General features: G+C 39.9%; 1 protein-coding gene across 4 annotated transcripts in view; it reads right to left on the reverse strand.

The window, feature by feature from the left end:
* dscamb (Down syndrome cell adhesion molecule b) overlaps nt 1-26,099 on the reverse strand; it is a 138,742-nt gene that overhangs the window by 45,959 nt on the left and 66,684 nt on the right. For all 4 annotated transcript variants that reach the window (XM_061719102.1, XM_061719100.1, XM_061719101.1 and 1 more), the window contains exons 4-8: nt 4,476-4,622; nt 3,457-3,735; nt 2,849-3,124; nt 1,752-2,048; nt 545-817 (exon numbers count right to left, since the gene is read on the reverse strand). In XM_061719102.1, coding sequence (XP_061575086.1) covers nt 545-817; nt 1,752-2,048; nt 2,849-3,124; nt 3,457-3,735; nt 4,476-4,622 — 1,272 coding nt within the window. The remainder of the gene's footprint in view (nt 1-544; nt 818-1,751; nt 2,049-2,848; nt 3,125-3,456; nt 3,736-4,475; nt 4,623-26,099) is intronic.

Genomic DNA, 26,099 nt, shown 5'->3' on the forward strand with positions numbered 1-26,099 from the left:
ATTACTGACAATATCAACAACAGACACAGAATAATAATAGTGATCATAAAATCGTGTAATTGGCAATGAGGAAGCTTTATAAAATAATAATACAATTGAATAGAATTACAGCACTAGAGGAAAGAATGCAATGCAAAGAAAATGTATACAACATTTCTAGTATTTTTCCTGAGAACTGTAAAATTGTGCAGGGCTGATCTGCAAAACATTCAGTTATTCACAGGTTATAAAGTATTTTTTTTATTTTGTTAGTAAGTATGTTGGACTACTAATTTATGACGAAGTCCCTCTAAAAAACGTGACAGGAAAAAGGTGCCGTAGAGCAAAACCAGAGCGTATTATCAAATGCACGCGACGGGGACGGGAGTTTTCCAGCAGTACGCGCTGGTGCTCATGGGAAATGTAGTGTTCTTTCTGGTAAAGCACTACCGCTTTTGTCCAAAGGAGCCGCCAAACTCAACAAAAGCTGAAAGTTACATTGTGCTGCTTTAACGTCTCATGGTTTTGCATCGCATTCATCTTAACCAACCTTTTTTGGACTCACCTCTTACACGAACGTGGACACTCTGAGAGTCCATCTTGTTGGGCTGCACCATCACCTTGCAGTTGTACTCGCCGGCATCCACCTGCTGCACGTTGCTCAGCTTCAGTGTACCATTGTTCTCAAACGCTCGCTGCCTGTGGTTGAACGGTAGCAGCGCCGAGTTCTTGTACCACTTTATGGAGTAGTAGGGGTAGCCAATCACACGACAGTGAACGAAGGCATCTCTTCCAGCAATGGCCGTGATGTTTTTCATTGGACGGATGCTGGCGCGGCCTGAAAACGGACCAAGCTTGAGGACAAATTCTTTGCAAAGTCACTGGAATTATAACAGTAGTGACAGCAAATCATGAGAGTTGTGTAGTTTGCTACGTTGGGTGTATTTGTGGATAAATTCACTATTTTCTAACTATGCTTAGGATTTGGTGGCGCCTACCGCCAAATATGCAAGAAATGTGCTTCTTAAAGCTTTTGCATGCCGTAGCACACATCCTTGTGTGCAACTCTAAGTAAACGGCTGTGAAATGACAAGCACATTAAAGTGTGCTAACCATCTGAAGGAAAACATAACATTTAAACGAGACTGTACTAGCGCTACTTATAACTCGGCTGTAATGCCTTCTGCATCTCATAACACATTCAGAGCCTTGCTCTGTGTCTATAGAATTGAAACAGAGTAATCACTTTAACATCTGATTGTGAAGAGTGGAATTGGCTGCTTGAGTAAATACATGCAGACGCAGACACACATGGATAGGCACTCGCACACACAACCACAGTGCAGATGAATGTGTTCAGACAGAGGAAATATATTTTTCTTCTGGCTATTTACAAAACACATCCTGATATGCTTTTGAGCAGGAATGCAGGATAATTAATTTTGACCTAAAAATACAGGCTTGATTGTAAAGGAACAGTATTAATTTGGGGCCGGTTGGGGGGGCTATAACAGAAATACATAAAAAGGAACAATCAAAACAAGGTAACATCAATCACTGGAGGAAAGCCTAATCTCAGAAGCAAGCAAATCTTCTGAAGAGCCCGCTTGAAAGTAAAGGACTGCGACAAAATCCAGAGGAAAATTCAATGCAACTGACAATTCGGTCCCAAACAACACCTGTCACTCAATTACTGTAAAGACACAGCGACAGACAGAAAGACAGACGGGTATGTGTATTGTTGTTCTTGGAGGAGCTGATTTGACAAGCACCTCTTACGTTTATTCGAGCCTGGTGGTACACGACCCCGGCCGAGTTGCTGCACGTGCACCGATACACCCCGCCGTCCTGCACCTGGGTGTGTGTGACGTTGAGCTGGCTGACCACGTGGCCCTCGTGGGTCTCGTAGTGGCCCAGGTGGTGGTGGCTGTCCTTGATGACGGGGTCGTCGTCCAGCGACCAGGTGCACCTGGGAGGCGGCGTGCCCTTGACGTTACACACCAGGAAGACGGGCTCGTTGGGGTTCACCACTTTCTCGCTGAAGGAGGACAGGATCTTCGGAGTACCATCTGCATGTGGGCACAAGGTGGAACACGGTGGTTAATGAAACATGAGCTAAAACTGGGGGGACTTTTAGATGCGTTATCAATCTAACACACTGACAAAGTGCAGGTGGGCACGGCGAGAAAATAAGAATCTAAATGAGGGCCGTCCTGTAAATGTGAAGTGGCAGCTTGGTATCAGTGAGATGATTGCAGTAGCTTCCTGTCTGTTCCTGCCGGTATCAAACAGCAGCTTAAAGAAACTTCTCTTGCCTGTTCCTTTTCCCCTTTTCTTTTTCTCTCTCTTTTCTCTTTCTGTTTCATTTTATATAAATGTTTATTTAAATGTATTTCAACATATTTTTTTTAAACCAAAGCAGAAGGAAAGGAGAGCAATCCTGACTTATTTTAATCATGACTTCACCATTCGATGCGTTTCATCTTGAGCAATCTTCTAGGAGCTTTCCTTCCAGACACAAAGAGTGTGGACGGCTTTTGAAGTGTCTCCAACTGCCTGCTGCTTCTCTCTGATAATCTAGGTCTATTCCACATAATTATAGATTATCAATATCTTTTCCTTTCTGGTTCCCTGTCAACAGGAGACAGTTTCCTCAGCAACCCTGCCAAGGTAAGGTATTGGAAATAAAGGGCATATGTATATGGTGTTTTTGTGTTTGTCAGGTCTAAGATAATCATACCAGCGGCGGTAGTAGTCACAGCTGCTCAAAGCCTGTATTGATCCGCTGAGGCACTGATTATGCTCAGGATAGATGCTAGACTGTGGGGTTAGGTCAGTAGCTGTCTGCACAGATAATGTGGTATTTTACCTTCAAGGATAACCTGCACAAAGTCCTGTGCAGACATCTTGCCCTTCCTGGCGAAGCACTGGTAGGCTCCACCGTCGCTTTTGGACATTCCCTCCATGATGAGGTTCTCCCGGTTAAGCCCAGTGAAGCGGACATTGTTGCCAGGATAGATGATCTCTCCGTTGCGATACCACGAGAGCTCGTACTCATCGGAGCCGCTCACGCTACACGACAGGGACACCTTGCTACCCACGCTGCCCTTCACCTTTCGAGGGCTGACCACCACTTTTAAGGGCTCTATAGACACAGAAAACACAGAAATACTCTTTTACAAATATAGTCGTGAAAAATATAGCATGACAAATTTTGGAAGATTAGAGAAAGTTCATATGAGATTTACATAAAATTTCAGAGGAAGAGGTTATAATCACTTCCTCTGGGCTCGAGCTGAAATTATTAAAGGTTTAGTCATGTTCTCTTTATCCATATAAAATTGTTTCATCCAATTACTGCTTAACGCTGTCACTAGTAATAAAGGACTGTTAGGACGTTCAGCTGTTGCCTCCTGGAGAACAGCAGCTTTCTGCTGCAGATAAAAGTGGAGCTCCTCCTTCCAATGAAAGACTTACGTTTGACATACAGGCGTCCCATGACCTCGGCATTGCCATAATTGTTCCACACTTCGCAGACATACGTTCCCGAGTCGATGGGCTGTGCAGTCTCTATCAGCAAGCCCGAGATGGTCTGGCGGAAGCGACTGTCCGGCTCCAGAGGGCTGTTGTCCTTCAGCCAGCGGTATTTGGGCGTTGGGTAGCCCGATGCCTTGCAGGGCAGCTCCACCCGGTGATTAATCATCACCTCCCTGCGGTCGAAGCCATCTAAGATGGCTGGCTCAGCATTGGTGGGGTCTGGGTGGAGCAAAGAATTTAGTGTTAATTAGCACCTGACAATACACTGCATCGATTCTTTGGGTCAACATTCAGTATCATGAACTGAACAATTTATTAGGTGAGGGAGACGAGAGACCTTTATTGGGCATATTATGAGAAAAATTCTGTGTCTGGACCATATTCTCGATGACCATCAGTGAGATAAATCTTACATAACCCAAATTTGTCCTCAAATTCTCAAAAACCCCAAATTCTGTCGAAATGTCCGATATTCCAGATGCAGATGAGTGTAAAGTTATCAAGCTTCTTCAACCGTTTCTCATTCTAAAGTCACGTCTTGCCACATTCGGCGTATGTTGCAAACGTTAAAACCTATTCACAAATAAAAGATGGAATGAAAAGAAGTTGAGATGTTGACTTTTGTCAACAGAAGTGTCAAGACCTGGTTTAAAAAAGGGACTTTAGTGTTTCTATTCCTCTGGTATCTTGACCAAAACATGTCACAGACATTCCACTGAGCTATCAAAAAAATCGTGCTGAGTTTTGGAAAAAAAAAAGGACATAATATTTCTCTTTTGTATCAGGAACTGCTTCTTTTTAACATATTTTTCTGCTGCATGCTAAATTCCTTTTTATCAACTTACAATCACTATGACAGATTATACACAACACAAAATGTACATGTGTATTTGTAAATCTTGATCCAAATCAGTCAAGTATTTGCAGTTAAACTGATGCCTTGTGAGAGCAGAACTGACCTGACACGATGAGACGTGCACTGTTACTCTGGCGAGTCTCCCCGGTGTAGCGATGACGAGTTGTGCAGCGATAGTTATTCAGGCCATCCTCAGGAAGGACGTCCAAAATATACAAGGCTCCCGTGGATGTGATGAGATATCTTTGTCCTGGAGCAGATAAGAAGAACAAATGGAAACACAGAGAGGGCAGAAGTTGAGAGCATGTTGTCAAGAATCAAAACAAGATAAAACATTAATGCACGCTGGCATAACTGAAAGACTGCTCTTCCTTCAGGGTGATGATGAATCAAATATTTGAAAAAAGAAAAAAAAAAATGTTAGAAGGGAAAAAGTTATTGCCTGTAAATAAACCACCACATGCAATAGTGTATTTGTTGTTAAGTGAAACTTTTGTGGCAGTAGAAAAACAAAAAGACAAACTGCATCGCGGTGACTTCAGACCTGAATACCCTATCAAGCTCTGACCTTTAACATTATTCATTGTCTTTATGCTGTTGCTACAACCTCTTTGGCAAAAGCATTTCATGCATATAACCAATTCCTCCTTTGCTGTCATGGCCTGTTCTGTAAATGTGGTAAAATGATGTTAATTCTGCAAATCAAACCAGCTGAGTTGAATTGTCAACATTCATAAAGGAAGGAAACCTTCTTCTTCACCGTCACATGGCCTCCCACATTCCCAGGGGAGGAGACTGATGTCACAACTGATTGAAGAGGCAATTTACATGAGACTGCATTATCCGTGGCGTGTTGGGGATGTAAAGACAGAGACAGCAAAGGTGATATTTCCATGGTCAAGAACAAGAATACTGTAGAGCGACATCATTGCATCTCAAATGAAAGCGTTGTTGTGCACATTAGACTTAGTCCTCTGTTTTTGGTTATCTTCTATTTCTTCTCCTTTTTTTTTATTTCTGGCTAAAAAAATATATATACTGATGGAAAACACAGAGAGTAAGACTATACACAAGCTTTTGGGCACATTTAGCCAGTAAACTCTTAGCTTTTATTTGTGTTGTTAACTAAAGAGCTATGTGGTGAAGAAAATCCTTTTTTTTTTTACAGGGAACAAGATTCTCTTCGGGGTATCAGTGTTTGTTGTGTTTCCTTTTTTAGCGATCAAAGCATTTCATGGCCAAAAACTCAAACAGTTCTGCCTGACATGCAAAGTGCCGGCTAAGGTCTCAAAAACGAAAGCAGAGGAACACAGAATTGTGGCATAAAGCTCCACTCTATGTGCTGATGAAACAAGAAAATAGCCTCTATCAAAATCCTTTTAATCTAGATTTAAAACACGAACCCCTCACGCTTTAAACAACAATGCCGGATTTGTCCAACATGGTAGTGCGTCTGCATCCCCGGCCAGTGACATTTGCACAACATTTAGATTATTTACAATTTTTTTTGGATAATTTTCATAAAAACTGAATAAGCCAAAGCACTCACTGTACCCCATATAAGTCGACTTTTAAACAGATTTTCTTCCATTTACATTACTGACTCACTATGTGAAACAAATGTCAGCAACAACAAGGCTGATGGGAAGAGTGGCATGTTTCATGTGGGATTATTACTGGAATAAAAGCTTAGATTTCTTCCTCTATGCACCTTTTGATTGACGGTAAGCATGTATGTGCACGTATGAAAAACTGCAATCAAAGACTATGACTGAGATGGCTGAAACTGCACATCAAACTGCTCTGGCTACCCCAAGACAGCAGATTATTAAAATAAATGAATAAACATCCTGGTATAGACCTGGATTGCTCTGGTTCAGTTTGCATGTTTTGAATTACTGTACGATCTTTTTAGTGTTTAGACGAGCAGAAAATCTCCTTTCATATCTGCAGGGAGCCCCATGTGTCTGACAGAAGTCATATCAGCAACTTAAACAAAAAAAAAAGAACACTGAGCCTGTGTGGGTGCAGGTAAAAGAGATTAGTGATGGGTAATCTATTCAAGATGAAATGAAGACATTTTTCGTGTATCTATTTCTAGAACAGATAAACATAAATGTGCCAAAGGCAAACAAGATGATTCAAAGATTCAGATGCGATTAATCCTAACATTTATATGTGTGCTTTTGGTCAACAGTTTCTGTATCGCATTAAAAATGCATGTGCACGCATGCATTTGTGTGGGTTAACAGATTAGATGCAACCTCCTTTAGGTCACAAAACATCATCCCCCTGTAGAGCCAAGGAAAAAAAAAGATTAAAAGTACTGTATGTCATATTTTAATTGCAGACTTGAGTTTAATGCTACAGAGATACACAACGTAAATGTTGAGCAAATACACACCAATTAGCTGTGATGAAAAGAAGGAACCAGAATGCTATAATAGATTATGCACTAATGGTAATATCAAACCACAACATGTTTTAATATTCCACCAGAGACAGATAAAAGAAGCACGGGGTACTTAATATCATAACATTCGATTTGCATCTCTTATGTTCACACATGCAGAGAAAAATCAACCTTGTGGGGTTAAGCAAACAGGAATATACAGAGAGGCGGAAGAAGCGAAGCAAAACTCCACAGCTACTGTAAGCACTGACCTAGATAGAAGCGACAACAGAGTCCATGGATTTAATGTCCTGGAGGGGTTTCACGGGTTTGCATACAGGACTGTTAGATGGGCAACCAGCAAGTGGAATCTATAAAGAGAGGGAGGGTAGGTGTCTGTGTGCATGTGTGAGTGTGTGTGTGTGTGAGTGTGTGTGTATACAGATGCTGGAAGCCATGTGTGCATGCCAGTAAGCCAGACAATTGTTAAGAAATCCTCTCAGAGGTTGAAAAGGCCGGAAGCTAAAAGGTTTTCATTTACTTCTGTGCACATCTTTACATAAAGATGTTGTTTTTATTCACGCATTTATTCCATTAATGTTCTTTTTATCGTACACAGTTAACATTTTGTCAGGGGTCGCGTATATTCATGATCAATAAGAGGCAAAAAAAACGTTACACCAATGCGTAAACGGTGACAACCCTTAAAACGATACAACACCAAATCACTGCAAAAACTAAATCCAGATCACTCCTAACATTGTACCTTTTTTTTTTTCCCTCTCCTCCCATCTAGCTTCTCCATTTTGATTCTGAACTGGTCCTCTGAAATCTCACTGTGGAATCCATCTTGAGTGAAACAAAATGGTATTTCACTCCAGCCACTGTGAGCTGCTGCAATTTTCTCTTCAAGCACCTCTATGCTCCTGCAGCACCTTTTAAGACGCCACAGCTCAGTTATTGTGTTATGGCAGAATGAAGAGCAGGCTGAGGGTTCAATACAGCGGGGTGGCGTTCAAAACGAGTGCTATTTTGTTGAAATGCATTGTGTGTGTGTGTGTGTGTGTGTGTGTGTGTGTGTGTGTGTGTGTGTGTGTGTGTGTGTGTGTGTGTGTGTGTGTGTGTGTGTGTGTGTGTGTGTGACCTGCTCATCTTTAATTCTTTTGCTTTGTCTTTAACTCACTTCACTGCATCAGTTTTCCGGAGTCAGATTTGTGCACAGTGCCACAAGGTGAGGAATATCGTTTAAACACTCAACTGCAAAAATGGTCAAATTGCAGTGTAATGCAGTGCAGTACATAAAATACTACAGATTAACTAAAGCACTTATGGAGCTCTTCGGGTCCAGAAACAATAAAAAAAATCTTCTGAACAGACATTTCTGTATTATTGTCGGAAAGAAGAGTTCCTCTCTCCATTCATACACAGACACTGCTTCAGTAAAGTGAAAAAGTGATCCACTCCGCCAGACACACTTTATCTAATCATCTCCACTTTGCCGGAGACAGAATCTAATACGAACAGCGGACTTTCGCTCTCAGCAGGCCAAATAAGCCCAGACGTTCAGATGAACTACTGTCACAGCATCCTCACCGCCAGCGGACGCTCTGAAGTCGCTGTAATTCAGATGAATGTCACGCTGCTCTGATCTTAGCTGACAATCTAAATTTTAGATATGAATTAGTGAGTAACCAAGTTTGATGCCAATTTGGGGGGCGATAACCCTCTGCAGCCCCGTCCAATTGGAGGTAATTCATATGTTTGGCGTATTACCCTTAATAAACACATCTTTAGGTCTGAAGCTGCCTGAAAGGAACAGCTCAATGGGGGTGCAGAAAAACATCATTTAGCAACATAAATAAAACTCACACATCAAATATCTGAGTCTGTATTTATCCCACTAGGCAGTAATCAGAGGTGTCAAAAGTATTCACATTCATTACTCAGGTAGAAGTATAGATACTAGAGTTTAAAAATACTCCTGTAGAAGTTGAAATATCAACTCAAGTTTTTTACTCAAGTAAAAGTATAAAGTACTGGTTTCAAAACTACTTAAAGTATAAAAGTAAAAGTAATGTAAAGGGGAAAAAAAGCCATTAAGGACAAAAGCCATTGAAAATAAATGTATCTTAGTATAATGCAAATATATTAAAGAACCATATATGTGTACTATTGAGCATTAACATGTGTTTCAGAGAGCAGGAGATATGATGACTAGTTGCCTATAAGTATTGTAATGGTGCAAAAAGTCAAACTTCAGAGGCATGTTATCATTTATCCTAACCTTTATTGGAATGTACATCCAAGTTTAGTTGCAGGAATCTGAGGGCAACGGATGTAAGAACAAAACTGGACAAGAACATCTGAAACAACCACAACCAAATTCACTCTATCCGAATGGAGCAATTTAACTGGATAGTTTTTGTTTAAAGGCCAAAATGAAATAGAGTAACGAGGCTGTTTTTAAAATGTAAGGAGTAAAAAGTACAGATAATTGCGTGAAAATGTAAGGAGTAAAAGTAAAAAGTCTGAAAAATAATTACTCCAGTGAAGTATAGATAACCAAAATTTCTACTTAAGTAAGGTAACAAAGTATTTGTACTTCGTTACTTGACACCTCTGGTAGTAATAGGCTGAATATGTTTAGCGGAGGGTATTTACTTCTGTTAAGAGCAAAGAGTGGAGTTGGTGAGTTTTAGATGAATGTCATTGTCTAAAGGGGAAGGTGGGTGTGGCTTTCAGGAACAAGTGAGTCAGAAACAGTAAGAAGGGGCCCATTTAGAGACACAGGGATGATAAACGGTCTAAGACTGTTCTAGATCTCTCACATATGACTTTGGACAATAAAGTTAGGTACAGCTCAGACTCTTCCCCACATGTTCAGAAACATGATGTATATAAAAATGTTTAAAAGTGAAGATTAGTGGGTGGGGGTTAATTTGCACTTTTGAGATCTTGCAAAATCACACCACCTTTTGCCTTGTTTTTCCACTACAGAAGCAGTTTTACCATTATATAGTACTGCATAATAACAGGAAGGATATGCTGCATTGAGTCCTGCAGTGGTTGTGGAATAGGCCCTGCTTTCTCTGACTAATTTATACCCTTTTAGAGCAGTGGGTACATGAGCTTGTGAAAAAGGCCACAGGTGGCCAGACGTCGGACCACAGCTTTAATCTGAGTTGATTGAGGTCAGATTGTTGGACTGAACTCTCCACCGCAGAGCTCCTCCGGCTGCATGGCTACATGCAGAGAAACTGAAATCAGTGCTATGACTATTCTGTAGGAAAAAGCTGTAAACATCTATCCTTCATTTTCTTCTCTGACTTCCTGGTTATCTCAATATCTGCGTTAAATTCTACACAACACTGAAGAAATTACACAATCCTGAAAGCTCCCTGAAATAAGCCCAAAAATAACAATATCAATCCATGCATGGATGCATAGATGGATGATCATTATCTCTTATGTGCTTTCAGGATAAATACAGAGGTAGTTTATGGTTTACCTGCCAGCATATATGACACAAAATTATTATGAGTTAGTACATTTTATAATACATTCATAAATAAAGCAAACCACTTCGGACACACTGAGAATGTATCACTCTTATTTTGATGTTTGCCTTATTCACCACTGAAGGCATTACAAAAAAATAACCCATTGTGAGAATTAATTTATTCAATGGATTTTTACAGAAAATAGTAAGTGTTTAGAAAATAATTACAGAAAGAGTCTGAGCTGATTTGAGACAATAAATCTTAAGACAATCACTGTCACTGTCAGCTGTTTGGGGATGGCACGTAAAAAATACAATAGGAATCACAGTATAATCAAAGAAAAATAAAGTATGCAAATTTGATTGCAAATTGTGAATTTAGGGTAAAATCAGGGCAAATCTTCACCTATCAAAATCCCTTTTTATCAACGCACCTGGGGTGTGAATAGATTTGAAGAAAACAGGCAAATGACAGAGCTGCCATTGAAGTGCCGATGAAGAAGGCGTCCCTTATTCAGGGAACGTTTTGGCATCAGAGCTCAAATGCAAAGAGACGCTGTCTCTTCTTCAGCCTCAAAAACCTCTGTGTTCCTGTTTGGCTCATTCTACTTCCTCCTCTGCTTCTTCGCTCTCCTGGGCTTGGTCTCTCTCCTTCTCCCCTTCTCTATCTTACCTTCTGTGTCCTGAATGCTAAAACAGTGGCTGGCTTTGTCAGAGGACTGCAACGAAAGCACATGGAGAAAGCATCTTCCTTTACCGAGAAACCCAGCTCAGTGTAAAGATGCGTGCAAGATGTAGCTGATATTATCAGCCAAAAAGCAAATACATTGAATTTGCATTTACTATTCCAATAACAACAGTTCAATAACAATCAGTTGGAATTTCAACTAATTATTTCACCCAACATTGTGGAGCATGTCACACATGATTCACTGGTGCAGATGTACTTACATGCTAATGTTTTGTTTTTTTTTCTTCTTAAATTGGCTCAACTTCCTGGGGTTGCAGCTACAACAAAACATAATTTTGCAGCTATGAATTTGGATCCATCGCTCACACAAAGTTACTTAGTTAATTAGTTAATTAAAATGACATTCAAATGCCATCCTGATAGGTACTGAACTCGTGATCTCTATTTCCAACAAGGAAGCTGTCAGAAGAAAAATTCAGAGTGAAATGCAGTGACTGGAAATGTTGGTGGTAGCTGTAGACCACAATACGTATGAATTAAACATGGGTTTTTAAGTTATCAATAATTTGTGCATTTTAATTCATGCAAAAACTGTCCAACTGCCATGAGATGAACAATTCATATTTAATTAACAACCAAGCATGTGAAGGATGTCATTTTAATAAATCATGCCCTGTACTCCCCGATTTCAGAGGATGCTCCCGTTACTGGTCAGATTGCGGCTGGGAGTCAGTGGTTTCATTACCAAGTTCTCCAGTCCTCATGTTAAAGATTCCTTGTACAAAATACAGAGGCGGTGTGTGTTTGATACACCAATGTTCAGAATTCAGAGTAGGGTGCTCTCACACTAAGGAATCTGTATCGTACCCACGCATGACTGACCTCTGGCGTCTGGCTTGTTTGGCTAGTGTGAGAGCTCCATTTCCTGCGTGAGCAAGACAAGATCCCTGGTCTCCTGGAAGTGCGTGCGTGGACATTGTACGGTTGCGCATGTACACGTTTTTTGAACGGTGTGTAATACCTGCTGCATGATGAAGAGAAATTTGTCACCTTTATTAATCCACTAATTGTAATCATTTGGGTTTTTCATGCTGCAGTGACATAAGTGGCAGCTATGCTCAAGCGTGACTGAGACTGGAGTAAAGCGAGCTCAGGCCAGCGGGAGAATCTGGAGGAGGGTAAGATTGCGCCTGGGCATAGCACAGTGAACCTCGGTATGAAAACACTCTTAAAGAGCTACAGTACGTGAATGGCTTAACCCTCAAATGCTTTGAAGCTGGACTGGACTTTCGTTTCTTGGTTCATGAAGACAAATCAACTTATATACATTTAAGCACATATATGTGTACATACATATTTTACATTCGTAATATATAGATACCTATACTAATGTGTTAACCATGAATTGTGATACAGCAAAACACACAATACGTAATACCTATACAGGTGATGCAAGTAGGACGATTAGACATGTTTGCACATAAGTCGTTATTGAAAATTCCCTTTTTATTTCTCCCATAGTTAATATGTGCATGTACCAGTTGACTGCATGTAGACAACTTTATATTGGTATACTTATGAGCGGTTAAAGATACTTATATGTATATTATGTTTATGTCATTTTCATGTAATTTGCATATATTAAAACTGCCCCTCCCCCCAGTGTTGACACAGACACTTAAATATGCACACAGGCGACTAAACTACTGTAAAAGGAATAGTCCTCCCCTTCTCTGTCGTCTTGTGTTGCAAATACATGGTTGTCCTATGTCTTCTTTTAGTCCAACACAACACGTTATACACTCATTCACATACACTACAACACATCACACAGACACCAAACTGCACCCATCACTGTCTCCACCACTTCCCCTTTGTTTGTTTTTCTTTTACTTCTAGAGATCAATACGATATGGGGAAAAAAGGTATTGGAGTCCCATGCAAATTACTGATCCTTCCATCAATGTAAGCCATTTATCTGGTTTTGGTCACATGGCGCAAATGGTTGTGTAACTGCCTGGTTAGGAGATTCAGGAACACATTGTAGTTTGACAGGTAAAACCTGAGGCATTGGCATCTGTTTAATGTTGATGTTTCTCATTTGATGTAGACGGTATCTTTTGTAATTCTTTATCCTTCAAACCATCTCTTCTCTGTCCACTATTGTCCTCAAAAGGATGTCCCTTATATCCGAGATGCAGATGAATGGCTGACTCTTGACCTGTCGAGCTGCTCTTTTGTTTTAGGACATGCGCATGTGGAGTTGTTGAGTTTCACCAATATAAATGTCCGTGCACTCCGGACTGCACTGGACTGCTTATATTACACTTCCCGGTTTGGATGTTTTGCCTGATGAACCAGATATGGTCTAAGTAAGGTCTGAGGGTGGTGTTGGGTTTAAAGTGGACTGGGATATCAGGTTTGGAAAGGATCCTTACACTCTTCCTGCATATGAACAGCAATTTTGCACATCTTTTCATTTCTCGCCATTTGGTGGTTTTCTGTCCAGATTTTTTGGCTGACTTGACAAAGGCTCATTTTGGATGTCAGCTTGTTTGAAGAGCTGTCTTGAAGCATTTGTGCTCCTTTTCTTTTTCTTTTGTCTTGGTAAAAATATCCCTGTAAAGTCTTGATGAGGAACAGTTTGTGCTCCAAAGGGTGGTGTGAATCAAAAAGCACATATTGGTTTCTGTGTGCAGGTTTCCGGGAGACTTTGGTGTTTAGACTTCCGTCCTCCTCCACGCACACAGCACAGTCCAAAAATTGGAAGCTGGTTGCACCTTCCCTGGTGAGCTTGGTGTTGCCGCCCACTGAGCTGGTGTGTTCAATGAACTCACCAGCTCTTGGGTTTCAATTTCAGTGGAAAGGAGTTTAGTGATCTGCTTTTCGCTTCCTCCATGTAAATGCTGGCAACGATGGGTGACACTGGAGAACAGCACATCTGTTTTTCTGCCTGTAAAAATGTCGATTTTAACTGATCATGTCTTTTGGATAGCAGTTGTAAAGTCCTCCAGAACAAAGTTGCTTTGGTTCGAGCCTTTGAGGACTTATTTAACCTGGATGACTGAGAGTCTGCACCAGTGAATGGCTTAATTATTCTCATACTACAAATTATCATCAGTGGTATGCAAGACTAAAGTATGGCACTTCTGTTTAGTTTGTTCATATAGACTGGCAGTAATAATACACACTAATCTAATACAGATATACAAATACACTGTAAATGATTCAAGTATGTCATCATGCCATTAATGCCTTTGATAATGATGTGGGTGTCAGTGAAAGCATGAAGTTATGAAGTATGTATAAGATGGTTTGGTACAGAAATTGCTCTATATGAGCGAGAGGATTCCTAATCACACATTGTTTGGGATAGGGTGGGCACTGTCACAAATACTTTTGCAATCAGTTGTCGATCATTGTTTTTCACTGGTCAACTTCAAACCATCAAACCACTAAAGTGGAACTAAAACAGTCTGGAAATAAGAAGGCATTTTACCAGCCAAGGAAATCCTATATTGCTTTTTTGCATTTAATGAGTTTAAGATGAACACATATCTATAGAGCTACAAAACCAGACCCAAGCCAGGAGAAGGGAATTCTGATTATCCCGGCATTCCCAGACCTTTATCCAAAATAGGAAAATCAGCAATCCAAACAATTTCACAATCAACAACACACTTTATACCTGACACACCTCAGTGGTTGTCAATAAACCCAAAGATCACACACAGATGTGTTCACACTCATAGGCGGACACACAGAGGCTCCCTCATTTATTAGTTAGATACTTTCATAGACCTGTAGTGGTGTTCTCCTGTTTCAGGGACATGAAACAACAGTATAATACAACAATACAGCCAAAGAAAACCAGCCCAAGTGAAGAGAATTTTTAGGAGATAGGAGGGCACCTTTGTACAAGGCCACATGGAGAAATGCTTAATTTAACATGAATGTATAGGAGCTTGCTGAGCTAGGCTGTAGGTATTCTAACACTAATTCACACACACACTCACACACACACATACATCACAAGAAGTGCTGAAAAAGAGAGTCAGGTCTCCAAGGTTAAAGAGTCTGGGGGGTGCTGATGTCTTTGATGAGGTTAGCAATCCCGTAATCTCTGCTGAAGCCCAGAGCCATTAAGCAGCATGTTGATAAGCGGGTCTGTGAATCGAAGGATGTCAGGACGGCAGCATCAAAATAGAAACAAAACTTTAGAGACTTTTTTCAGCCAGGTTGGAGGATAGACTTAATTGGATGCTATCAGGTCGTGAGACAATAACAAGCAGAGCAGAGTAGATATTTCCGTGCTTCTACCTAAACCACACACTGGCGATGGGGTTTTCGTTCAATATAATTGCTCATTTAAAACAATTATGTAGACCACCATCCAACCAGTTAAGTAAGAAAAAATTCAAGAAACCAAGACTATGGGCTGAGACAGCTGTACGTGTTGGCTTCAAGTTGGGATTGGTTAATTATAATATGTTAATTTAACACAAAAATGCCATACACTGATTTAGTAATATTTTGTTTGGCGAAACAATTATGAAAAAAGGAGACACTGGTTGTGTTATATCGCCATAGTTTTTACTCTTGTTGTACGTTGCTCCTATAATTTATTCTAGTGCATGTTGGTAGTTGCAGTTTTTTGAAATACAGAGTTTGGCTACAAAACAGCCAACAACAAGGTCAGTAGTAGTCGTCGATCCAACAACCGCATGGTTTAAACAGTTGCTCTCGCAGCTGTGTGTTATTCTCTGTTAACGGTCACGAAGGTACAGGACCACAAGTCATGACACAATTGTATGCAACTACCTGTATGTCATTGTTTTCAAATTTCTTTAAATTGTATCAATCCATTTTACTCTGCAACATCTGCATTTACAAGCTAAACTAAAGGGTTGAACTGGTGGGGATGTTACCTAGTGTAGGGTTGTCACGATACCAAATTTCTGTTTCGATACCGATACCAATATGTATTTCGATACTTTTCGATACTTTTCGATACTTTTTGTAAAAAGGTGGAACACTCTCAAATGTCAATATTTTCCTTTTATTTTAAAGCAGACTTTGGGAACAATAACAACAATGAATAAAATAAATAATTGGCATGGGATATTAAAATGTTCAAACCTTTAGAACAGTGTGAACAAGTAAAATAAAGCAATGCCATTGAAATTAAAGTCACCATGTTAAATAAAATACTGTAGCAGCAAAAACTCCTGCTTCTGAGTGGGTGGTGTCACCCTCTCTGAGCCAGGAGCACTAGTCTTCTGTAATTGGGGGAGGGAGGGGGTACAGTATTTTAATTAACATGGTCATTTTAATTTAAATGCCATTGCTTTATTTTACTTGTTCTCATTGTTCAAAAGGTTTGTGTTTTGAAACTATAGGCCACATGAAACATTAAATGGGCATAACTAGAAAAATAAATTGAGGCTCATTCTATCATCTACAGGACTGTCTCAGAAAATTAGAATATTGTGATTTTCTGTAATGCAATTACAAAAACAAAAATGTCATACATACTGGATTCATTACAAATCAACTGAATAATGCAAGCCTTTTATTATTTTAATATTGCTGATCATGGCTTACACTTTAAGAAAACTCAAATATCCTATCTCAAAAAATTAGAATATTCTGGGAATCTTAATCTTAAACTGTAAGCCATAATCATCAATATTAAAATAATAAAAGGTTTGCAATATTTCAGTTGATTTGTAATAAATCCAGAATGTATGACATTTTTGTTTTTTTAAATTGCATTACAGAAAATAAAGAACTTCATCACAATATTCTAATTTTCTGAGACAGTCCTTTAGGATAGGATTAGATATTGTAGGCTAATGGAATGTTTTACAAAAGTGTGTTTTAATATATAATATTAATTAATATAATTCATTGCCTTAATGGTTTATAATATATATGAAACATTAAATAATATTAAAATATAAAAAATATATTAAAGTTATATTATAGTCTGTGGAATTTATTTAAATATTTTAAGATTGTAATTTATTTTTTTAAATATTTAAAAAATTGCATTTATTAACCATGGACATGTTTTAACTCTCTGTATAGGCTAAGGCTACTGTAGGTTTACTACGGGCTGGGAGAGGCTCTGTAGTAATTGACATGACAGTGCAGTGAACTGGTGAACAAAGTTATCAGCTGTCGTTCTTGACTGAAGTCGTGGAACAAGTCTGCGTGGTTGTCCTTTAAATGTTTGGACAAGTTTGAAGTGTTGCCTCCTTTTGCGAGACACACTTGTAGCAGCGCTTGCACTGCGGTTTGAACCCGAAATATTTCCACCGTATTTCGGGCCCCCATTTTGTCCACAAGTACGGGCTTTTCTGCAGCTGCCATCTCTATTTATTTCAACTTTATTTCAACCCGCTCTGTCTGTCTAACACGCGACTTCTCGTTTCTCTCTTTTCCTCCGTCTAAACATGCGAGTGGGAGGGGGAGGCGGCTCTGCTTCTGCAACTACGTCACACTCGCTGAGCTTGCCGTGCTTAAAGAGACAGGCTCCAATTTACCAATTCGTTTGCATAGAAAAATATATAAAAGTACCGTTTGTTTTTAAATGCTGGTATAGTACCGTTTTCAAAACTCTAGTACCGCGGTACTATACTGGTACCGGTATACCGTGCAACCCTAACCTAGTGTTGAGTGTGAAAAGTTGTTGTTGAAAAGCTCTTATTACGCCGGTCTTTATCCTTTGGCCTCTTTGCTTTGTCTCTTTATTTCACTTATTGGGTAACTATTCCACAGAAAGATGACTAGCAATTTTCAAAGTGGAACTACATGACAGTTTTTTGCAATTATAGAGCAAACGTATAGCAGTGTATAGCAAAATGTAATGAAGAACTATAACCTCGCTAAGTCGCAGTAGATACAATGTCAGCTGTTGCACTCATTGACTTTGTGTCTGGAAAGTTATACACACAGATTGTAAACTGAGTAATTAAATCCAGCTTTCCGTTTCCAACATACTGGAGAGAGAACATCAGCTTTGGGCTGCTCGGTAGCGTGTGCATGCGTAAGCAAGTGTATGTGCCCGTGTGCATGTGTTTGTGCATGCGCATGCAACACGTGTAGAAGTCTGCCATCATAACCTAATTATTGCAGCAGCTTAACAACAGCAATTAGCACATTTCCATCAGACGACACTAATTTGTGAATTTCATTCCAGCGCCATTCAGGGCCAACGCATTGAGAGGGAGAGAGACCTAATACACTGTTGAGCTACAGGCAATGCTAAATCCATATCTATAGAGCTGTGAAAATTGCTTATGGTAATTGCAGTTATTGTAAAACTAGGCCGAGGCTTTAATGAAATTTCAAATTTTAATCATTTGTTGTTTTTTTTTTGTACAGTCCCCATAGTTTATACCTTGAGGGAACCTGTGTTTCCTCATCCCATGTCTCTGTCCCGACATCTCTCTTAGATGAATTAGATTGTTCAATCAAAGAACAATTACCTTTCCAAAGGAATAAAGGATCCCATTTCAGCAATATTTATACCCTTCAGTAAACTCTCTTCTAATGCATGTTCTGATACTGGATCAATAGAAAAAGTATAGATATTGATAATCTGAGCAAAACTTGCTACAATAAAGCTGTAAACACAATAGTGAATTATACCTTCCTTTGAGACAGTTTTCTCTATTTGGCCTATTTTAGATTCCTATAAGCTCTATTTTTGGTTTCTGCCATCCCAAAATTTTACATTTTCATTGGTTTTTCATCAACTAAAGCTACCAGCGGGAGGTAAAACTGATAAGTATTAACAGTAAACCAAAGCGTTAAAAATACACAAAACCACTATGTAATTGATATGTATGTGTGTCTGTGCATGTGGACCCGCGCGCATGCGTGTAAATATATATTATATATATATATATACACACACACACACATACAGACCAAAAGTTGGACACACTTCCCCATTTGTTTGAATGAGAAGGTGTGTCGAAACCTTTGGTCTGTACTGTATGTGTATATATATATATATATATATATATATATACACACCGTATTTTCTGGACTATAAGCCGCTACTTTTTTCATGTGTTTTGAACCATGCGGCTTATACAAAGGTGCGGCTATTCTGTGGATTTTTCTTCCACCGCTAGGGGGAGTGCTAACCGGAATTAGAATAAAAACTAAGACAAAATAAATGCAAAGAATACGCTACTTCTTCTTTAGCAGATAAAAGTAGGTAGAAGCAGATTTCAAACAGATAAATAGATAAATAAATACCGTTATTTTCTCTTGGTTCTGTCCCGTTTTAATCAGCAAAGTTGCTGCCGTGTTAAAATACACTGTTAGGAAAGGATCTATTTAGGTACAAACATGTACATCCTTTACAGTTCAAAATGGTTCTGTACATGTAGTAAATATCTCATCTAACAACATAAATATCTGCAGCTTTTTTTTTAAACAGAGCGGATGCGGCTTATATACAGGTGCGGCTTATAGTCCAGAAAATACGGTATATATATATATATATATATATATATATATATATATATATATATATATATATATATATGTAGAGAGAGAGAGAGAGAGAGAGAGAGAGAGAGAGAGAGAGAGAGAGAGAGAGAGAGAGAGAAATATATAAACATATGTATATAAAATCAGCACAGTGAGCTTTCTTTACAAAGTTTTGTTGAGGATGCATCCCCATCAGTCAAAAAAGGTGAACAGCTCTGTCAGCCTTTGTGCATTCAACTGCTTCATAATATAATCCCCCTCCCTCCCTTCTTATCCCCGTTATTTCCCCCCCTCCCTGTGTTCCTCCACCCCTGCACCCCTTCCCTTACTTCCTACGCAGAGATGCATGTTGACTGATAGGCCTGTGGATGAGTCTGGACAGTGTGTCTGAGGCCCTGGTTTTTAATAGGCTTCTGTTCCCAGTAATTATGCTGACACAATTTGATCAGCGCGGGGCTAAGTATCTTCATCTGAGGGAGATCGGGGGGAATTAACGCTGATGTAATAAGTACAATTTGTCACCATTAAGATGGAGGTGTTGACAGGCACCGTTGTTGTCAGGGCAACTGATGGCGCTCCCTCGCTACAGTCTGCATTTTACTGCATCCGCTGAGCAGAGCTGTCGGCCCCCCTCAGTAATCGATTCCTGAGGTTGCTTTGCACAGGCGAAAGGCAAAAAGCACACAAAATGTGACATACTGAATACGCACATACATTGAACAAAGACAGACTGCACCTGGATGTGAAGCAATGTTAAACAATGACATGGAGAAGTAAAGTTAAAACACCCGGGGCACAAACAGTGTATACAAAACAACTACACCAGCAAAAATCTGCAACAAAGCACAGGGGAAAACATTTCTGTTTTACCAAAGAGATCGAGAAAACCAGTCTCAAATCTGAGAATATTTTTCCAGCTCTAGCACTGAGAGGGTGGACACGTATTGTACAGACCTCAGACTCACAACGGAAGTTCTCAGCATCATTACATCAAGTCCGCAAGCGTGCAGAGTAGAAGGGAGAAAAAAGTACTAATGACACAAGAGTTCAGAACTCCACCACTGCCGAGGAGATAACCAATGCCAGGATTTTGGCCCAGAAGTCCATCTCCTGAAGCCTTTTGCTAAAAGGAATCCACATTAATGGTCTGCTGAAGTAACCTGTACTGTTTCAGTGTGGTTTCAGCTTCTATCTAGCCAATATTGTATCGTACTGAAACACCCTAAATACGTTTAAAACCCTAAACTTCATACCCCATTTTCTCTGAATGCCCTTTTTCCTCAGAATTTACAAGCATAGGCCTTTATATTCATAATAGCAGTACCAAAACAAAACACAATGAAAGTAATGTCTTATGACGTCAGTTGTAGAGGCGCAAAAATACTGCAGATCCAAACGCTTGGCCTGAAATGACATGTTATTACCACCATGCTCTTTTTGATATGTACATAACTAGGGGTGGGCAAAAATATCGATATGGCAATATATCGCAATACTTTTCCAGCCGATTCAATATCGATATTCAAAATTTGAATATCGATTTTTTTATTTATTTATTATTTTTTTTCATCCCCAATCTTTTTCCCATTATATCACCCAGTGCTCCTACCTAAGTGACAGTCCTGGGCATTGCCACTCTCTACCAACCCTGGGAGGGCCCTTTAATTTATTTTTTATATAACACAATTGCCTGTCCTTAAAAAATGAAAAATAATGGACAGAGGTTTATTTATTTATGGATTTATATCTATACTGACTGATCACTGTGCCTGTCCTTGGTTTTAGTACCCATCTTTCTTGTGTTTATTATCATTTGCCACCTAATTAAAGCAACCTCATATTAAATTTAATGTTAATTTCATATGATGTAAATAATATGAAAAACATATACAAATATGTTGTAACTTTAGCTTGTATAGTGATAATAAAACATTGTTTTGACTCAGTTTGTCCCATGAATTGCCACTATAATCTGATGAACGTGCAACTCGGATTTTAAGATCCATCACTATCATCTGATGTACATATATACAACTTGGATTTTAAGATGTGTAATGCATTTTTAAATTTTTCGGTGAACTATGTAGAATATAATAATCGGGATATCGCATAATCGGGATATCGCAATGTGTATCGTATCGTGGCTCAAGTATCGTGATGCGTATCGTATCGTGAGGTCCTTCCCAATACCCACCCCTATACATAACGGTACACGTTTGGGAAGATATTGACAATACAATAACTGAAATAGCTTACTGGTGAGGACAAGGCAAAACAGCACCTGACTAAAACTCAAGAGAATACGCTATGTGTTAGCCTCCGTGCACAAAAAGGTAAACTGGATAGCTATTTGGTGGATTCACCCTCCATCACATCTTTGCTTACATACTGTAAAGTGCCCTATAAAGAACAGGATATCAATCTGTTTATTGATTGTTTCACTGAGAAAAGGCATGTCAAACATATTGACTGCATTTGTCATAAATTAAACTGAGATTGGAAAATATATTATTATTGACTGCGAACCTTTTAAAAGCCTTTGGAAAAGCTCAGCAGGTACGCATTGTTCAGACCACACTAGCTCATTTACAACACAGGCCAACACCCATCTACATGTAATCATACAGCTGAGTCAAAGCTTTTAACTAAGATATCCAAACACAGAGGTTCCAAGTCTAGTCTCCACTTTTAGCACAATAACCAGAAATACATGTCTCCTTTTTGCCGGAAGCAATAATTGATATATAAAGAGCAATGCTGCAAAATTACAAAAATATTGATTATGAAATAACCAACATAACTGGATATTACAAGTCTGACAGATGTGGCCTTCAACAGCCTTGTCACGCTTGTGAAACTGGACCGCAGGAGCTACAATGATGTGAATTCGAGACACCAAGGGCTCTCATTTATCTGAAAGCTCCGGTCACAGAGATGTAAGGAACAGGGAGCAATGGCAGGAGTGTGTGTACACACAGTCGCTAATAAAAGTCAAGATTTGCAGAGAATAGATGACAAGAGAGAAATGTAAGTCAGAAGAAATAAAGAAAAAGAGAGGGGCAGAAGTATCAGAGTTCTGATAAGCAGCACACATGGCCGCCTGAGGCATGCTTTTGTCTCATGACCTCTGATGCTTTTCATAAACGTACACAGTACGCAGAAGATATTTGGAGCTGAGCAAAAGTAAGCATGATACCTCTCTCATGCAAATGCGTGTAACGAAACTAAAACGAAGGTCACGCAGTTGTCAGTCAAACTCCAAGATTGTACACACCCACACAGGCCTGAGACGAGATGTACTCCGACAGATGAAAAACACCTGTGTGGGTGGACAAAAGGCGTGCATGCTTTTTGATTTGAGTGCATGATGAAGCTCCCTGCCTTCAACCTGTGTTCACTGCTGTTAACTTATAGCAGTGTCACGCATGTTTAGATCTTGTTTTTTCTTCTTGCTTCTGTTCAGAGGATGTTTGTTCTTCCTTTCTGTTCAAGTAAATACTAAAGGGGGCATATAAAGTACACAAACCTAGATAGATCATAGAGAATTGCAAAGACGGCAACTTAAGACTTTCTCTCATTGCACGCACTCGTGTCATAACAAGCAACTTGAGAAATTGCCTAATTTTGAATGCTACTGGGAAATACAACTTTGAAAGTTAATGCTGAAAAATCTGTCTGGTGGACACAGGCTTCTTTATAGAAGAAAAACCAAAACATTTGAGGGGCTCACAGTTTATTTAGGTGAAATGGAAAGGAGTGAAATATCCCTAAAAACCTCCCCGTGTTCTGTCAATGTGCTCGATCAGACCTCCAGGTTCACACACACACACACACACACACACACACACACACACACACACACACACACACACTCGTAAAAACACAGAGGACCAGAGCATAACTTCTGTGCTTCCATTAAAATCATTCATAAGTATAATTAAAGCTGAAATATCCTTGATGAGGCCAAGCATTCCTCTCTGAAGGAGACGCACTTCAGACAAATATTCCGGTAAAGTCACGTAATTGTCACGGTGTGAAAAAAAAAAGTCTGTGACTTGCGACGTTAATCAAAGATTGCATGTAGACTTCCTCCACAGCAGGAATGGCTCTGACCCTCAAAGCCACATATGATCATCCAATCATGCAGACGTGGGGGTGCGCTAAGCAGGAAGTGATACTCTCTGAGTCATGTGGCGCTGCTCCTCCATCGGACGCCGTTGCGATCTAATCGCCTTTGGAAATCTAGATAGCAGGCACTCGTGATGTGAAAAAATGTTAGGTTGTTGGTTATTTGACCAGGAGCTTGTTAGCAGATAGAAACACGTGCACGACTAGGAATTTGACAATGGAAAAAATGATTTAAACTGTTGTTGATGGAGAGCGATGGCACGGTTAGAGATTGTGCTGTCAGTGGATGGGATCTAGTGGGGCATCTGTTATTTTGCACACACAAACATGTGCACATTTTCTTATTATGCTGTGATGTACAATATTCAGGCATTGTCTTGGCAGGCATTTTCTCTGTGTGTGTGTGTGTGTGTGTGTGTGTGTGTGTGTGTGTGTGTGTGTGTGTGTGTGTGTGTGTGTGTGTGTGTGTGTGTGTGTGTGTGTGTGTCTAAGGCTCAGTCAGCACTTCCGTCCAGCTGACGTCAGGAGGGCAAGAGCTACTGTACCAAACAGCCAGGCAACCCCCCTCCACAGCCCTATAACAGCTTTCTATGTATACGTCAATATATTCCTCTTTTTCTGATTTGTGTCCCTTATTAGAATTATTGGTGATATTAGCTGTTTCCATCTATCTATTTGTCCATGTCACCCACTCTCCCTTCCCTCCTTCTTTAACTGCTGTTGCTGTGTTTACTTTCTATCCTCCATTCTTACAGTTTGTACTCGTGACTATTTCTATACTTCCCTCTCATCATTCTCTCCTTACTTCTTCCTCTTTCACTCTGCCTCTCCTCATCTGTCTCCATCCCTCACGCCCTTCTCCACGAGCATCCCTTCCTCTCTCCTTCCTCCCGTTTTCAAAGTGAACACTGCCTCCCCTTGTCAACAGTCAAAGACTCTCCTCTGTCTTCTGTGCACCGTTTTGGAGAGCCACTGCAGGCCCGCCACTCAGTATGCACAGTGGCCACGTGGCCCGACAATGGCTCATTTCAACCTCAATTTCCCCCGAAATGAATGAGAGCACACCCCGGTGCACGCGGCATGCCTTTTAATTGGCTAAAGTTAGATTCAAACCATTAAGCCACTGATGTCGACACATCTTTGCTGCACCCACTGAACCCCCCCTCCCCCTCCAGCACCATTCACACACTCTTTCCCTCTTCTGGCTGCCAGAACATAAGAGTCTTATCTCTTGGCCCCAACTGAGCACAGACAACATGAATATTCAGCAGTTTCCATCTCCGTTTCGGGCAGACAACAGTAGGCGCATGCACGCATTCGCCAGCATATACACATGTGAAGAAAAATCACATAAATACATAAACTGACAAACACAATCACATGTATGTAGACAGGACTTTTCTCCAACACCCACTCTCTCAATACTGGCATTGTTTATGCTTTGCTGAGTTGAGCCCATTTGCCTATTTCCCCCTCATTTGCTACAGTATGGTCAGACTATATCTGAAAACAATTGATTAAAAGCTGAGGAAAAACCATAATTCAGTTCTCGTGATACATGGTACATGTGCATATATTATCTGGTTCTGTAGAGACCAAACAACTTTTGTTCCTTTTGGAATACGAACAAACCTTACCTGCAAACAGGTCTCAGAAAATGTCTCAGAAAATTAGAATATTGGTATAAAGTTCTTTGTTTTCTGTAACGCAATTAAAAAAACAAAAATGTCATGCAGTATGGATTCATTACAAATCAACTGAAATATTGCAAGCTTTTTATTATTTTAATATTGCTGATTATGGCTTACAGTTTAAGATTAAGATTCCCAGAATATTCAAATTTTTTGAGATAGGATATTTGAGTTTTCTTTAGCTGTAAGCCATAATCAGCAATATTAAAATAATAAAAGGCTTGCAATATTTCAGTTGATTTGTAATGAATCCAGAATGTATGACATTTTTGCATTACAGAAAATAAAGGACTTTATCACAATATTCTAATTTTCTGAGACAGTCCTGTATAGAGAAATGGATTAAACAAACACTGCGACGGAGAGGTTAGTTCTGTATTTGCACTGCAGGACTTGAAACGCTTGAAGAATATCATCTGGAACTAACATAAAGGAGTTAAAGACAGAGCAGATAAATGAGTGAATGTCCATGGCTTGAGGGACAACCTCTCATCCAGTCAGAGGAAAACCTGGGAAGCAGGTGTGTTTCATCTCACAGCCCAGACCCAGCAATGCAGCCCAGCCCCAGCTCTGTACTCCAGCACCCCTTTGAAATATTTCTCTCCAAATTCACAATAGCCCAATCCTCCCATGGATGTTGTCAGAGATGAAAGAGGTAGCGCGCAGTGGTGCTCTGTCCGCACTGCTCTCTCTTTCTCTCTCTGCTCATTCTCTCTGGAATAGAGAGAAAAAAGAAAGTGAATACTCAAGTAGCTCCTGCACTCTTCAACCATTTTACACCACCTGCTTTGATCTCCTTACAGCATGCTGCCGTC

The sequence above is a fragment of the Cololabis saira genome, chromosome 4, assembly GCF_033807715.1.
Source record: "Cololabis saira isolate AMF1-May2022 chromosome 4, fColSai1.1, whole genome shotgun sequence".
Lineage (NCBI taxonomy): Eukaryota > Metazoa > Chordata > Actinopteri > Beloniformes > Belonidae > Cololabis > Cololabis saira.